Below are 17,638 nucleotides of genomic sequence, written 5' to 3' on the forward strand. Positions count from 1 at the left end.
ACTGTGTACACAAAGTGAAACAAGTGCATGGGGGAGATTGAAAGACCCCCATCAGATTAGCTCAGTGGCTAGGCCACTCCTAGTTTTGACTGATTCTCGCCTACATATTTATACCTGCCTCTGGAAATTTCCACCACATGCGTCTGTCGAAGTGGGTATTCACCTACGAAAGCTCATGCTCCAATACGTCTGTTATTCTATAAGGTGCCCCAGGACTCTCCCAGTTTGACAACAAATGATTGACTACTCTTTGACTGTCTTCCAACCACTTGTGCACTCACCGTATAGTAAATTCATCTGACCTCATTTCCCTTGTCTGCTTATGAGAACGTCATGTGGGATTGTGTCAAAACCCACACTAAAATCAAGATATCAGATCTACTGCTTCTCCCCATCCACTAAGCCAGTAATCCTGACAAAGAAATTGAACCCAGGCCTCCCCCATAGATGTCCTAACCACTGGGCTAAGTTATATGATCTCATTTTTAAAAAAAATTGTTCCCTTGTTTGATTTGCTAAAATTATTTTTGGTTTGATCCAAAACTTTTTTCCCCATGGAAGTGCTAGGGAACAAAAAAGTCCATTACTTGTCCTGCTCTACTGATTCAAGTAGGGGAAACCTACCCAAAGAATCATCCAGGCCCAGATAAAGGAGAGTGGGAACCCTGAGTCAAGGGGAATAAAGGATGGGCTTGAGGCACTAAAGGCTAACTTGAAATACCATAAGAGACTTAATAAATAGACTCCACAAAGAGTGTGGACGGGGGGGGGGGGGGAGGGGGATTTTTTTTTTAGTGTTCTGGCCTCACAGTAAATTCTTATAAGAACCAACAGGGACCTGAGAGCACTGCATCTGCAGAGCTACATAGTGTGACAATGAGGTGCCTGGAGATGGTTGCCTGTCAGTTTCATTTGTTTTATTTTTCTTTTAACAATTAGAAGTTTTGTTTTCTACACTGCAAAATCTTCTAAAACTTCAGAAATATAAGGAGGCTTAAGTAAGGTTCAGCTCCTTCCAACCCCAGCTAGATAGATGCTGGAATTAAGGGTGCTGCTATACCCCCTGGCTTGGTTTCCATTATATACAGGGTTTATAGTTTGGTTCAATGGCTCTCAGCACCCCACTATAAAAACTGTTCCATCACCCCTGACAGCCAGTGACTGAAAGCAGGGTGTTGAGGGACCACAGCTGGGAGGCAGTGCCTCCTAAATTCCAGGAGGAGGAGGAGAGGTGGGGGGAGCGTGTATGGGACACCACCCCCCTTCCCTTGACAGTGAAACTGAATGTTTCACATGGCATATAAAGTGATCTCTGAGCTGTTTCAAAATGGAAATGGCAATGAGAACAGGGGTTTCATCAACCCAAAGATGAATATATGCCCCACCCTATAACTGGAGGACAAACCCTCACAGCAATTTTTCTTAAGAGAACATTAAAGAACTGAGCCTCAACTACACTCCACTAGACCAGCACAGTAGCTGCAGTACTGCCTGAAGATCCAGATGGAAAAGTAGCCAGAGCAGAGCCTCAATTCTGCAAAGACATACACGTGTTTAACTTTATGCACTGTGAATAGGCTTTGTTTCATTGGGACTGCTTGTATGTAAAGTTAAGTGTGTGCAAGTCTTTGCAAGAATTGATCCTAGGATATGCATTGGGCTGCTATAGATTGGGGAGTAAGTTTTATAACCTCCTTTGCAGTTTCCTCACCTTGTACGTGGAAACTGACTGACTGTCCTGGTTCACAGTTAATGTAGCATTGCCATATGCAAGCATTGAAAGACATGAGACTAATACTTTTCAGTTCTTATTTTCTTACTGGCTTTTGAGTTGTCCGGTTCCAAAGCTTTTCGCTGAAGCCATGGGGGTTAGAAATTTTTAAAAAATTAAAGCTTTTAAAAAATTACCTAGTCACATGACTCCAAGAGCTAGCTCATCAAGACACTAGGCTTGCAAAAAATAAAAAAGAGCAAGAGTGAGCAACACTTTTTTTTTTATATGGCAGTAAGTGGTTATCATGCCCCAAACTACCTTCTACACATACTTCAGGATTTAGCTCTATTTGCTTAAATAGTTGAACAAGTTGACCACAGTCTTCTAAGCCCTTAAGACAACGATAACTTCTCTTTCAGTGATAAATGTGCAAACTCAACATTTCATCCTGTTTTGTGGATGGAACTCCTGTTATCAGTTTAATTCTATATAGTTGGGGGCAGGCATGTGGAATTGGAAGGCATAAGTGTTTCTTTTAGTTCTTGTTTGCAGGAAACTAAAATGGTAGTTTAAATGGTAAAATAAAAGGGGGAAATACATTGATACATGTCATGGGATGCTAAATAATCCATGTTCTCTCATGTTGTAGAAACAGAACTGTCTGTATATTGTGTGCATGAGAATGTAGAAAATATGCTTTTATTAAGTATGCATTTTCTGAACTACTGTGGTAAGATTCAGTGTAAGTCACAGAAAAGCTTAGGAACTGTGCTATACAGATCCAGAAGCTCTTAACTGCACTGCTGTGTGAGACCATAGTACAGACTCTATAGTTGCTTTTTCTTCTAACCACAACCTCTTAATTTAAATGGTAGACTACAGCTGCTTCTTTGCTACATTAACTTTTCAGAGAGAAGTGGGTAAGCCCTTTGAAATTCAAACTTCTTAATATTTGATGCCTCTTGGATCATTTTCATGCTACATTGTTGATCCAGCCAGCTGTTCTGGGTAATGATTTCTTAAATATAGTTCCTGTTTCTAATCAGAGCTTGAACACTAACACATCTTGTTTTCTTCTGAGTCCTAAGCTTTACCTGACCTTTTACTATTCCTGCTTGCTTCTGTCAAGCCATAGTATGAGTAATATAGCTCACAAAAGGTGGAGCATCATTGACCTGGCTTCAATCTCTCCTCTCAACCAGATTCCAAAGAGTTAGGAAAAGTATCTACTGTTCTTCCTCAAGAGTATGATATGTTGAATCTCACCGAGTACAAACCTTTCCCCTCTCTTTTTATTAACATCTACATGTTAGGTAAGTGTGAGGTGCCACCAATATGCTGCTCTAATGTTCCAGTAGCACCAATGGGCTCATGACACCTTATCTTAAATCTCCCTCTCATCAGCCATAGACAACACTTTCACACAGGTCCCAGTGCCTGAAAAAATGCTCAGGACCTGAAAAACAACTGGGTCAAGTAAGTGCAGGAAGTAGGGAAGTTATGTTGATAGGATGAGGAAAACAATTGAGAGAAGCTAGATGAGACACTCTATTGAGAGCATTAGTCATTAAGATAATGTGATGCCTTGGGATACTTCTTGATAGGTAGGCACTTCAAATATCAAGAAATACCTTCTTCCATGTCTGATGTGCCAGGGAATTATATTGCTTAGTATTAAAGACCAAACTACTGTGATTGGTCACTTCAACATGGGACTAAAGCTTTGAGTAAAGAGTTAGTGATCAAGGTCACAAAAACTCCAGATGGTGAAAAAGGCAGCAGGCAGGCTCCTAAGGTCACTTACTGAAACTTTGTGGGTTTGTTTGTTTGGCCCTCATCCAATACCAAAAGAAAAGGGAAGGATGAATTGGAATCAGGATCCTGATACTTGCAGTCCCCAGGGCCAATGGAGAGATGCCAAGGCTCAGGTCAGCCTGATTGGCTGGGTAGGCAGGCCAATGAGAGAGTGAGGAGCCCGGGGGGCCTGTCCTTCGTGGAGCTGGAGTAGCCTGAGCCACAGTAGGACATAGCTAAGGAGAGAGCAGCAGCCTGAGCTGAGCTGGAGGCCACAAGCTATCTTGCCAGTGTCTAAACCAAAAGGGGCACTTTTCCATGTTATGCAAATGCTAGTGGCTCTGACCGGCTCACACTAAGAAGATGTATGATGCTTGCATCTGTAAGAACATAGGATTTTTCCAAAGGCTGCTAGCAGGGATATTTTTCCCTGACTCCCACATGCCCATAGTGATTCTGGGGGACTCCGTCTACTCTGTGCTCCTTTGTCTCTTGAAATTCTACACTGACCACCTCAACAGACCCAAGGAAAGATTCAAATACCAGCTCAGCAGGTGCAGGATGACTGTTGAATGTGCTTTTGGTAGATTTAAAGCTCAGTGGTGATATTTAATGGCTAGATTTGATCTCAGTGAGGCAAACATTCCTATCATTATTGCTGCATGTTCTGTATTACATAATATTTCTGAGGCAAAGGGGAAAAGGCTTCCAGGAGGGGAGAGGTGGACTGGCTCTTTGCTGACTTTGAACAGGCAGTCAGGGCTATTAAAAGAGCCAATGATGGAGTTATATGGTTGAGGAGGCTATAAAATATCATTTTAAGAGTCGGCCATAGCAGTATTGTGAGATACTTTTCTGAATTAGTGTGCCTTTGTGCGCACAGACCTTGACTATGGTCATTGCACGGTCAAGGGTTACTGACACCCCTTATTAATGTTGTAATGTGGCATTTATGCTTGGTACAAAAAATATACTTTGAATTTCAAAAACAACTAAGTGAATATAAACAGCAAACAAAGCTCAAGTGCAAATATAGAAGCACTGTAAGAGGCTGACCCAAACTTATTAAAAAAAAAAAAGTAAACCAGTTAACATATTTGCATATTAAAAACATATTAAATGTTTCATTCATGTTACACTACAGTGTACTACTTGTTTTTAAGTCATGGCTGTCCTTATTTTCCCTTAGCACAGAGTGATTAGAGGAAAGGGTTCCTGTCATGCTGCAATCTGTGATGCTGGGGGTACAGGAAGCAGCAAATGGAGTTTTCCATGAGTCGGAAAAGCTGCTATGTATGGAGTCTTGGGGTAGTTGGCACAATAATTTTCTGCAACATCTGTGTTTGTTGCTTGAGCAAAGATATTATGTGCTGGTGAAATTACTGAAGTACCTCTCTGTCCCTTTGTCATTCCTTCAGTAACCACTCTGTCCATTCCTGGTTCTTCCCCCTGCTCTAGGATCTTTGGCTTCTCCAATCCCTGTGCTCATGATCAGCACCTGTACAGGACTGGAGGATCTCACAGAACATATCTTTCCTGATCCGCTTCTTTCTTTAGCTGATCAAGGTTAAATGTCTAGCAGGGGTAGAAGGGGCATCTCTTAAGGCCACCATGCCAGAGGCTGCTGATTAAAACAAACAGATACAGAATTATGACTGTAAATCTAACAGAAAGTAAAATGTCTAAAAACTCCCTTACAGTATTCCTAAAAAGACCTCTAATAAGAAATGCTATTTTTCATTTTAGCTTCAGAGCCCCTTGTTACATAAATTTGCAGCTCAAGCAATGGTGAGAATGGACTAGTGGGAGTGGTGGAGGACAGTTGCGTGGAAGGTTTAGACATTGGGTGCCCCTCTATCAGTAATGGGAAAATGGAGTGAATATGGAGAATACTTTCATAGGCAGTGGTGATTTTGGCTGGTATCTCACTCCCAGAGGACACAGCTGCCACGGACAGCGCGAAGCCGCCTGGGCCCATATGCTGCTAGCCTGTTGAAATGTTGTCTGCAAAATTCATCACAGAATGGTGGGGGAATGTCTCTGCCTTGTTTCTTCCCCTCTGATAGTCATCCTTCAGAATATTCGGGAGAGGGCTACAACGTATCTCCATGAAAGTTTCATCGAGTTTATTCAAGAGGATACAAGGAGCACCCCAGTTGAGATAAGCAAAATACTTTGCATAGCCCCCTGGCTAACTTAACAGGGAGAAGCGGATGCCACCTCTACCCAACCCAGGACAGTGATCTGATGCTGCAGGCTATGTAACTTGGACTGCCATATTATTTTTTTTTAATTTCTAACATTTTACAAAAGCAGCAAAGAATCCTGTGGCACCTTATAGACTAACAGTTAGTCTATAAGGTGCCACAGGATTCTTTGCTGCTTTTACAGAACCAGATTAACACGGCTACCCCTCTGATACTTAACATTTTACAAGTTATCTAAATTATGGATGGGATGGGTACCATTTTAATAAAGAGAAGAAGGGTGGGAGGGGAGGGGAGCAACAAAAAGGTTTTAAAAAAATTGCTTATAATGAACAATATATCTCTACACTTAACTGAGTTCCCTTCCCTGTTATCATCAAGCCCATTAGTGCTCACCTAGCAAGACTGTCTTGATGCCAGCTGAGTTTCAAACAACACCTGGCTCGCTGAATGGTTTGTGTCCCTTTCTTTGTCCTCCCCTACTCCCTCCTCATTGTGCACTTCAGAGGTTTCTGCACCTGGATTTCACAAAGTGTCCAAAATCACATTCTGGGTGATTGTAGGTCCTCACTAAGTAGGGCATCTAGGAACAAAGAATATAGGTTGCATTTGCAGGAGAGGAGGACTATCCTGGGAAACAGACACTCTGAAAAAGATGTGTGGGTCATAGTGGATAATCAGGTGAACAGAAGCACCCACTGCAACGCTGTGGCTAAAGGACCAGTGCAAGCCTGGGATGTATAAGCAGTGGAAATTCAAATAGAAAGGCTATATTACTTCTGTGTTTGACAGGGTTGTGACTGCTAATGGCATACTGTGTTCAGTTCTGGTGTTAATTCAAGAAAACTGTTGATATCTCAGAGAGGTTTCAGGGAAGAGCCAGGAGAATGGTTAAGGATTGGAAAGCAGGACTTATAGTGATTTAAGGAGCTCAATTTATTTAGCTTATCAAAGAGAAGACAAAGGGGTGATTTGAGCCGTCTATAGTACCTACCTGGGGAACAGAAATTTGACAATAAAGGGATCTGCAATCCAGTATACAAAGGTGTAACAAGATCAAACTGAGTTGAAGCTAGACAAATTCATCCCAAAATAATGTGTAATTTTGTAAGGGAGTGTAATTAACCAGTAGAATAAAATAGCAAATGTTGTTGATACTCCATCACTGGAAACTCTAAAATCAAGACTCAATGTTTCTTTAAGAGATGTGCTTTAGTTCAGTGGTGCCCAACCTCATTACATAGGAGGGCCACATAAACCTAAGCACAGCCTTATGTGAGCCAAACAGATTCCACAAACTTTAGTAAGATTTAGTCACCTATATTGATTTATAGTTTAAGTTCAGCTTGTTTTGTATTTATTTAGATAATTCTGTACATAGAAACTGTCTTTTTACACACCTGTGTAAACTAAAATGATGTAAATGTGACAACAAAACCCTAATGGATCAGTTGTTAGTATAAGGTGTTGAAGCAGGCTGCAGGCCTTAAGAAATGCTTTGGTGGGCTGTGTACAGGCTGTAGGTTGGGCAGCCCTAGTTCAACTACAGCTATTGATCTTGAAGCAGGAGTTAATTCAAGGAAGTGTGTTCTTATGAAGTTCTATGGTCTGTGTTATGCAGCTCAGACTGGATGATCACACTGGTCTCTGCAGGCCTTAAAAATCCAAGAATTCATGACTTGAGATGATTATACTTAACAAGAAAGATGAAACCACCAAGGTCCATAGTGAGGTTTTCAGAAGCTGGAGTACTCTCAGTAATAAGTATTTGTACATGAGTAAGAGCGGGCAGAGCCTCAGCCTGACCAACTTCCAATCTTACCACAGAACTCTTGTTTTTGTAGAAATCTTCTTACAATATCAGAAACAAAAGGATACTAAAAGGGAAAGGTGACTTAAAAAATCAAGTATAAGTGGATAAATCCAAGACTAAATGGAGCAGGGTCCAGCAGGGATTTAACTCGATGCTAATTGATATTTCTTTTTGCCCCTAGAAACTATAGTAGTGGCTATAATATAAATACTTTGCATAAATAGACAGGAACAGGTTCATCACCCTTTAAAGCAAGTTAGTGTGTATAGCAAGGCATTATTGTTCCAACAACAGCCAACTCTATTAATCAAGAATGGAATATAAAATGATTATAAGTTGTTGGGGGCAGGATCTGCATCTTTGCTATATGTTTGAACAGCACTTAGCCTAAGGGCCTTGATCCATGACTGGGGGATTAGGCATTACTGTGACAAAGAAATAATACTTGCCTAGTGTTCTTTCATTTAAAGAATGTTACTTTACATTATGGAGACTTTTAAATGAATTATTTTTTGCTATAATTACTACTTTTAGATTGTTAAGATCTGGACTTTAAGACTGCCATCTTGCAAAGGCCTACACATTTAAAGCTAAAGGAACCATGCTGTATCTACCGGGTGAGGATTGGTACAAAGGCTGAGAGTGGGGTACTTGCTGCTCTTGTACTGTGTGTGTAGGTGGGGGAGGTGTCCTCCTGCCTCTGCAGCCATCCCCAGCACCAAATTGAAATATCGACGCTGGGCAAAGGGGGCAGGATCTGGCCTTTTAAAATTGGGAAAAGTTGACCACTTGTATTTAAAAGCTGTCAGTTTGACAGTGGCTCCTATCACCAACTTTTCGCTAGGAAACAAAATCAGTGTGACTGCCTGAGGTGTTTTCCAATCTTTTGTATCTTTCCATCCTTGCTTTATGTTGGGAGAAATTAACTGCCGGAGGCGAGGATGCACTAACAATCCTTTGAAAACCCCGTGAGTGACCACTCTAATCACAAATCACCCCAAACAGACACGTGCTCAAATTAGGTTATTTCCCTTTTAAAATCAGGCACTGAGGCGCTGGGCATTTCTCGATTTGAGCCCTCACTAACCCCAGACTTTACAGATTTTTGTCACCTACTCAGCCCTGCCTGCACAGGCTCGAGCTTGGCTGTGGCCACCACTATCAACCCCGGTGCTGGGGCTGCCACCTAAGCGTCGCCTCCAGCCCCCGTGCGGGCAGCGGCGCTGGGCTGTGACACAGGCACTACAACGTCCCCCCAGGCTCAGACTTTATTATGCCCGGGCAGCCCTGCGGCTCCGCTCAGCAGGCGGGCACCACAGCGCGGAGGGAGCCCGGCGGCCCTGCCCAGCCCGAGGGTGCAGCGCTCTCCCCCCGCCCCGCGGGCTGCTCTGTCTCTCAGGCGGGCGGCCTCGCCTGCCTGACCCCAGCACAAAGCAGGGGCGGCGCGGCCGTCTGACGTCAGAGGTCACGCGATGCCCGTATGGAGCGCTCCTATATAAGCGCCGCGCGCCCGCCCCCCTGTCTCTGCTGCGAGTGACTCCGTCGCAGCCGCTGCTCCTCGCACCGCTCCTGACTCACCGCTGTTCGCTGGGCCGCCCCGCCCCGCCCCGCCCGGGAATACGTCGGTCAGGAGGACTCCGCAGCCATGGTGAGCGGGGGGAGGGGGTGGGGCACTGGCGGTGCCAGCAGGGCCGGGGAAGGGCGCGTAGCGCTGCCGCGCGGCTACTGATGCTTTGCCAGGCCTCTACCCGCTGCGTGCTCCCTGCCTGTCGCCCGAGCCCCGCGGGGCGGCGGCGGCGGCTCCCGGCCTCGCTATCGTTGGTTACATCGGGGCCTTCTTCCTCTGCCTGGTGCTGAGCTCGACAGAGGTGCCGGGCTGGCAAGACCCGGCGGCAGCGACCGCCTGCGCTAACGGGGAAGCGGGGGGGAGGCACTGGCTGGCGGCGAGGGAGCGGCCGGGGCACTTTACAGCTGGGGGGGGGTGGGGGTTCGGGGGCAGTTCTGGGCCGCAACCCTCACATGTCCTGCTCCTGCCGGCTTTGGCCAATAGCAGGCTGAGCAGACAGCAAATGTGAAAAATCGGGATGGGGGTGGGGGGTAATAGGAGCCTATATAAGAAAAAGACAAAAATCGGGCCATCTGGTCACCCTAGCCAATAGACACCCCCGCGCTGGGGAAACGGCTGCCCTCAAACAGGCTGTTTCTGTGCTGAACACTGAGCTTCACCAGCTCAGCCCCTCCCTGCAAAACGCTACTAGTTCGGTGTGGGGGTGGGGGCGGTGAGGGTTTGTTGGAATCTTGGAAAATCATGAAAACAGCTTTCTTTCCTCTGAAGTTTTACCTGCTTTAAAAGGCAATGAGTCAAACTGAAGTGGCCCGTACAAATTAAATTGGTGGGTCCTATGTGGTGTACCTCTGCTGCCCCTAGAAACCTCTTTCATTAGCTATTAAACTTTGTCATCAGTGGGATTGCAACACAGTGCTATTTGCAAAATAAATATAAGTACTTTATTTATTTAAAAATCCTAGTATATATTACCATCAAAAGCTAGGGTGCCTGCCAGTTATATAAAAATACAATAGGAGCAATAAAATACTTACATATTGTTGACCTAAATCAGTCAATACAGGGATTGTCTTTCTGATCCCTCTGATAAGTAGCACATTGCAGCAGTTATACATTAGATTCTTTCTTAATTATTGTTACTTAATTATTCACTTTTTCCACCACAAGACGTCAGAGCAAGTAAACTAGTGTAGCTGTCATTTCCCAAATGAATTTAATGTTCAGTCTCCTGATAGATGCACGTCTATAATTTGTTGACCACACACCTTTGTTCTTTTATCACCTGGCTGGAGGCATTTTTCTCTTTGAATTTTTGCTGTTGAAACACACACTGGTTAAACTGCTACAGATTTGTAGGTCACTATATGCTTAAAGAGACCAGGTGGTTGAGGTAATATCTTTATTGGACCAACTTCTGTTGGTGAGAGAGACAAGCCCTCATGCTGCAGAGCTCTTCAGGTCTGGGAAGGGTACTCAGAGCTATCTGTTTGATCTTGTATTTAGTTGAAACACTGAGTACCCTTCCCAGACCCAAGGAAGAGCTCTGTATAACTCAAAACCTTGTCTTCCTTCCCCCCCCCTTGTCCTTCTAATATCCTGGGAGTGACATCACTACAACAACACTATACTAAGGCAGGGGTGGCCAGCCTGAGGAGGAGCCAGAATTTACCAATGTGTATTGCCAAAGAGCCACAGTAACATGTCAGCAGCCCCCCATCAGCACCTAACCTTCCATCCCTGCGCCTCCTGCCATCCACAATCAGCTGTTTTGCAGGAGGCTTGAAGGGAGGAGGAGCAGCAAGGGCATGGCAGGGGAAGGGGTGGAGTGTGGCTAGGGCCTGGGGCAAAGCCAGGGATTGAGCAGTGAGCACGCTGAAGCACATTGGAAAGTTGGCACCTGTAGCTCCAGCCTTGGAGTTGGCGCCTATGCAAGGCGCCACATGTTAATCTCTGAAGAACGGCATGTGGCTCTGGAGCCACAGGTTGGCTACCCCTCTACTAAGGCCTGGTCTACACTACAGAGTTAGGTCAATGTAAAGTAGATTACTCTGTGTCTACACTAAAATATAGCTCCCATCGATGTAACTCTCCCACTACGTCCACTTGATAACTCCACCTCTGTGAGAGGCATAGCCCTTAAGTTGATGTAGCTAGGTTGATAAAGTGTCAGTGTAGACAGTGTGTTGCTTACATAGACCTGCTACCTTTCAGAAACCATCCCACACTGCCAGTTAAATCGGTGCAAGTTCTCCTGGTGAGGACGTGCACAGCTGACGCAAGGAGCATAGTGTATTACGTGTAAAACTGATTCAGTTGCAGGCAAGTCTCATCTTAAGCGCATTTAACATGCGTGAATTCAGCTTTGTGCAGTCGGCAAAAACAAAAAAGAGAAAAATAACAGTTTTAATACTGTACCTGTAGTGCTGGCGATTCCACCCACCATTACACTCAATGTAATTTTGACTATACGCGATTTTTGCTTTACCCGCTGACAGCGGAACATAACCCCAGTGTAAGATGAGACTCGCCTGTACTGCAGTGGCTGTATGTCCACATAACTTGCATCAGCTTACTTTTGTAGTGTAGACTTGCCCTATATGATTAAAGTATTTATTTTGGAGGGATGTCAGTGACTAGATGGCCTGTTCCATATAGACACAAGCCAGTGTGGGGCGCTTCTGATGTTTTCCAAGATGGATAATTGTTAGAGTAACTGTATAAAATGCCACCTCTGAAACTAGATTTGTGCCCTTTCCTGTTCTTCCTCCAATTTCCCCTCATTCAGAATCATACCTACATCTTTTTTTATATGGACTCTAATAAAAGTTGCTGTCTGTTTTCAATTTTAGTGAAGATAGAATGCTTTAAGGAGCATACATGCAATACTGACAAGTTTAGCTATAATTTCTAATATTCATAATGTTAATGTTTCAGGCATTTAAAGATAGTGGCAAAGCACCTGTGGAACAGGAAGTAGCAATTCACCGAATTAGAATTACCTTGACAAGTCGCAATGTAAAGTCCCTTGAGAAGGGTAAGTAATACATTTTTTTTTTAGGGTTGCTTATGATTTGAAGTCTCAAATATTGCAAAACATAACTTGTCAATTAGGGAAGTTGCCAACTGAAGTTATTAGCCTATAAGTTGTCAATTGTGTTTAAAATTCTTTACCACAGCCATTGACCTACTCTGCCAGTGACATAAAGCAAACTAAGGAATAAACTTGTTATGTTAACCTGCTTTAAACACTTACTTTATCCATATTAGCCAAACTGTTTAACTATTAACTCTCTCAAACAAAGTTTTATCTGTGTTGTGAACACTTCTAAAATAGCTATGCCTGGTCCAAGATCTCAAAGCTAAATGTGTTTAAACTATGTTAGATTAAACTCTTAAGTCTTTAACTAGTTAAACTAACACTCTAAATGCCATTGTGGACAGGCCTAAAAAGTAAAATTACAAGTGACCGTGCTAATTCTGGGATGAGCAGTTGATTCCATATATAGTTGGCTATGAGGAGAAATTGTAAACTGAATTACCATGATTGTTATTTACGCTATTCTGAGCCAACATTTTATGTGAAGTGGAATATCTAGTTCAATTAAAAAAAAAAACTTTTCTAAATAGTTGTGTATTCTTTTACAGTCTGTGCTGATTTGATCAGAGGTGCCAAGGAAAAGAATCTAAAAGTGAAGGGGCCTGTTCGCATGCCTACTAAGGTACTTTCGGTTTAGGAGGCAGGAAAACCATGATTAATAATGCACAATTTTATTTGGAAATTACAAATAGTAAAATTGAGAAGGAATGTGATCTGATTAAATATTTTAAATCCGGTTTAAACTCTAACCAGTTAATGGATTAGGAGCTGGCATAAACATGACTAAATTGTTAAATACAGAATATGCTGAAGAGAAATACGGAAAAGGATTTTGACCTGCTTCCTACTTGCATTCGTCTTTTTGACTTAAGATTCCTTGGACAGCTATGAAAAGGGGGTGAGGGTGGCCATCAGTATATAAGTAGAGTTAATTTTTGACAACTATGTAAAAAATACTGTAAGCAATATTTTAATTACATTAGAGCTATAGAAAGTTTTGATTCTAATCAAAACCTCTGCATCAATCTGTCTTCATCTATTGGTTACTATTCCACTTTCTGTTAACAGACTCTGCGAATCACTACTAGGAAAACACCTTGTGGTGAAGGTTCTAAGACCTGGGATCGTTTCCAGATGCGTATCCACAAGCGTCTCATTGACTTACACAGTCCCTCTGAGATTGTTAAGCAGATCACGTCTATCAGTATTGAACCAGGTGTAGAAGTTGAAGTTACTATTGCTGATGCCTAAACGCCTGTCATCTACTTTAATAAAAGTTGATTTGTAATTTTGTTTTCTGAAATAGAATCATGACTAGAAACTTTCATGAATAAAGAACCGAAACAAAATGGCATAACAATCAAGACTCCAAGCATTTTGAGGGGAATGGTTGGTCAAGTCTTGAGTAGAGCTGAAGGTTACATTATTTTCTTGTTTACCATTGTTGTATAACTGCTTTAATGTATTTTGAAGAAGGGAGTGCAGTGTGATGTTTCAAACTAAAATAAGAAATTTTCATAGTGAATTTTATTTGCCTGAAACAACTTATAGGCTGTACTCAGCCACTTTTCTCAGATTAAAATCTGGTTTAACAGTGAACTGCAAAGCCTCAAATCCCCTTTAAGTTTGCTCCTTTATGATGTATAAAGAGAGGCTAAACTTTCATTTATTTTTTAAAATCATGCCTGTTAAGGAAGACCAAGAGGTCCTGGGAATACTTATTGTGAGACTATCTGAAGCAGTGAGTATACTGAATATCTAACAAACACCTTTAATCTCAAATGTGAATTCAGCATTGAAGTTAAATAGCCTGTTTAAAAGCTTTTAACAGCTGACTTAAACTCTTGTGATATTTCACCAGTCTTGGGGCTTGTCTTCATGTACAGCAGTGCAACTGGACCAATGCAGCTGCGCCGCTGTAGCGCTTTACTGAAGATGATACTATGCTGATGGGAGAGCTCCCATTTGCATAGTTAGGTGCTTCCTCTTGGGCAGGTGGATTATGTCAAAGGGAAAGCTCTCCTATGGACATAGCACTGTCTATATGGGGGTTAGGTTGGTGTAACGTCACTTGTGATGTGTGGATTTTTCACACCCGTGAGTGACTTAGTTATACTGATAGAGGTCTGTAGCATAGACCTGGCCCAAGTCTTCCGAGTTAGATAGAACCTGAATTCTTAGTGTAGTTAGGGGAAAAAAAATTCAGGACCCTCCCCACTTTGTATATAAAGCAATGAAAGGGCATGGGTCCAATTTTTGGTTTGTATATTCTTTAAGGATCTTCAAAGATCTTGCAGTAATCTTCAAGAGAAGGAAGGACCTGATATTTCCAATGTTAGGTTCATGGTTATTACAACAAAGAGCAGTAAAAAGGTAAAGACAAAGCTTTAATTGCAAAACGGAAGTCAAGCTTTACAAATCTGTAATACTTGATTCAATCCCCTGTATAATTCAGTTAAGGACTGAAAGAAATGCTTGACAATTTCATTCCTTGCAGATATGTTCATGTCACCACTCTAGTGTACTTTTGAGGGCCTGTTGCTCTGTGAAGTCACCTAGTGTCTTCAAACTTCAATTCCTTTCTGATACACAATATTTCTAATTCTGTGAAATATACTATATACCCAATCAGCCTAATGTCAGGAAAGTATTTAGAAATGTTTTCTCTTTTTCCTGTAACTAATAATGAACACTGAGTGAAGCAGTCAAGCAACCCCGTAGTGAAGTGCCTTACAGAGAGATGGGGGACAACAATGTGCTGTGAGCATCATAAACCAACTAAATGAACTGTCGCCATAGTTCATTACATGTCCTCCTCTAAGCAAAAATTTAAAATTCTGCAGAATCCAATTATGCCAATCAGTATATATTCAGAAATACTTCATCCCTTACAGCTAACTCAATCATTTACAATGAGTCTTCTAAATGACACCAATTTACAGGTTTCTGTGATAGTTCACTGTATTCTCATCTATCTATCCCTAAGCTGTTGTGGAAACAGCTACTCATTACATATACTTCAGTATTTTATAAAAAACCCAAATCCAGCTGCAAGATGTTAAACCACCAATTTGTTATGTTGTACAACATTGCTACATCAGCTGGTGAATGGCTTTTTAATGATTCTTTGCACTTTTATAAACACCTTTTATCAGATTTTCAAAACATTTTACCAAAAAACAATAGTTTTGCTATAAGAATCTCTTGTGAAATACAAGAATAAACAGATTTTACAGAAGGATAAACAAACATAAGTTGGCAGAGTTTAAAGCCACAGAGGACTGCTATATGATTCAATTGTACTCCTATATCACAAGTCATTAAATTTATAGTTGTAGAATTGTGGAACTGGAAGGGACCTCGAGAGGTCATCTAGTCCAGTCCCCTGCACCTGAGGCAGGACTAAGTATTATCTAGAGCATCCCTAACAGGTTTGTCGAACCTGCTCTTAAAAATCCCCAATGATAGAGATTCCACAATCTCCCTAGGCAATTTATTCCAGTGCTTTTAACCACTCTGACAGGAAGTTTTTCCTAATGTCCATTCTAAACCTCCCTTGTTGCAATTTAAGCCCATTGCTTCTTGTCCTAGCCTCAGAGGTTTTGAACAATAATTGATCTCCCTCCTCCTTGTAACAACCTTTTATGTACACCTCTCCCTCGATATAATGCTGTCCTTGGGAGCCAAAAAATCTTACCACATTATAGGTGGAACTGTGTTATATTGAATTTACGTTGATCCACCGGAGTGCGCAGCCCCCCCAGCACTGCTTTACCGTGTTATATCTGAATTTGTGTTATATGGGGTCGTGTTATATCAAGGTAGAGGTGTTCTTGAAAACTTACATCCCCTCTGTTTTCTCTTCTCTAGACTAAACAAACCCAGTTTTTTCAATCTTCCTTCATAGGTCACGTTTTCTAGACCTTTAATAATTTTTGTTGCTCTTTGGACTTTCTCCAATTTGTCCACATCTTTCCTGAAATGTGGCTTCCAGAACTGGACACAATACTTCAGTTGAGGCCTAATCAGCGCCGAGTAGAGCAGAAGAATTATTCTCATGTCTTGCTTACAATACTCCTGCTAATACATCCCAGATTGATGTTTGCTTTTTTTGCAACAGTGTTAGTGTTGGCTCATACTTAGTGTGTGATCCATTATGACCTCCAGATCCCTTTTGGCAGCCTTGTATTGAGCCCACTACTACTGTATCTTCCAGAAAGGTATCCAGGCTTGATAGGAAGCCATCAAGAGATGGAGAAATCCACCACTAACCTTAATTGTTCAAATATTTTTTTTACTGTTAAAATTTTGTGCTTAATTTCTAATTTGAATTTGTCTGGTTTCAGCTTCCTGTCACTGGTTCTTGTTATACTTTTCTCTGCTAGATTAAAGAGCCCTTTAGTGCCTGTTATTTTTTCCCCCTGAAAGTACTTACATGCTACACTCAAGTACTCTCTCAGGTATTTTTATAAGCTAAACAGGTTGAACTTTTTAACTCTCACAATAAGGCACTCTTTCCTCAAATACTTGTTGTGCCTTTTATGCAGCTTCAGTTTTTGTTTGTTTTTTTTAAATGGAGGTGCTTTTCCACTGTGATTTTTAAATCCTTTTCAGAGTCACTGATTGCCATTCTGTAGGTATGGCTTACATTCCTTGCAGATATATAACTGCATATGGCTGTGTTAAAACACATTTTGTTTGAATGGACCTAGCTTACCAAGCAATCCAGAATGACCTGTATGGCTACCCTGTCATCACTTACCACTCTACCAATCTGTCATTTGCAAATTCTCTCAGCCATGATATTATATTTACTGCCAGATCACTGATGAAAATGTTGAACAGTACTGAAATTAAAGTTACCTGCTTACTCTGAGGCTCTGCTTACTACATAACAGTGCTTTCAGTGTAAGTCAGGGCACATCTACATTACAAAATTAAATCAACTAAAGTTAGGTTGACCTACAGCCACTGCAGTAATTAAAGCAGCTCTTTGTGTCCACCTGTGCTCCTTTCAGCAGTGCACAGCCTCATCAGGAGCGCTTGCACCAACTTAAGTGGGGCATTATGGGGCACTGACAGCCAGAGCCCCACCACCTGGAACTGACAGCTGGAGCCCTGTCATGCTTGACTTGACGAGCCGAGCTATCAGCCCTGGCTGGTGGGGCTCAAGCTGCCAAAGGCAGCAACAGGCAATGTAAGAAATACAATGTCTACGCTGACACTGCATTGATCTAACTACACCTACCCAAGCCTCTCAGAGCGGTGGGTTGGCATGGTGTGTGTGGGGGGGAAATTGGCAGGAAGAACACTGTAGCGTAGATGCTTAGGTCAATGTAAGCTGCCTTACATCAACCTGTAGACCAGGCCTTTGAGTCAATGACAGACCCAGGAACAATCTGGGTATGTCCTCACTACCTGTTGGAATGGTGGGCAGTGATCAATG

At 42.3% G+C, this 17,638-nt stretch overlaps 1 protein-coding gene, 1 long non-coding RNA gene and 1 other non-coding gene across 3 annotated transcripts; 2 read left to right on the forward strand and 1 right to left on the reverse strand.

The window, feature by feature from the left end:
* Nucleotides 1-2,216: 2,216 nt before the first annotated feature.
* LOC123364851 lies at nucleotides 2,217-8,764 on the reverse strand. The gene is made up of 3 exons (XR_006577314.1): nucleotides 8,645-8,764; nucleotides 6,112-6,298; nucleotides 2,217-5,132 (listed from the first exon to the last, which is right to left on the reverse strand). It is a non-coding gene; the product is annotated as an uncharacterized LOC123364851 (long non-coding RNA).
* Nucleotides 8,765-9,024: 260 nt separating this feature from the next.
* RPS20 (ribosomal protein S20) lies at nucleotides 9,025-13,552 on the forward strand. The gene is made up of 4 exons (XM_045007852.1): nucleotides 9,025-9,176; nucleotides 12,030-12,129; nucleotides 12,741-12,814; nucleotides 13,261-13,552. Exons 1-4 carry the CDS (start codon nucleotides 9,174-9,176, stop codon nucleotides 13,441-13,443), a joined length of 360 nt encoding a protein of 119 aa, XP_044863787.1. The 5' UTR covers nucleotides 9,025-9,173; the 3' UTR covers nucleotides 13,444-13,552.
* On the forward strand, nucleotides 12,603-12,667 carry LOC123365488. The gene has a single exon (XR_006577622.1). It is a non-coding gene; the product is annotated as a small nucleolar RNA U54 (small nucleolar RNA).
* Nucleotides 13,553-17,638: the final 4,086 nt, after the last annotated feature.

This window comes from Mauremys mutica, chromosome 2, assembly GCF_020497125.1.
Source record: "Mauremys mutica isolate MM-2020 ecotype Southern chromosome 2, ASM2049712v1, whole genome shotgun sequence".
Lineage (NCBI taxonomy): Eukaryota > Metazoa > Chordata > Testudines > Geoemydidae > Mauremys > Mauremys mutica.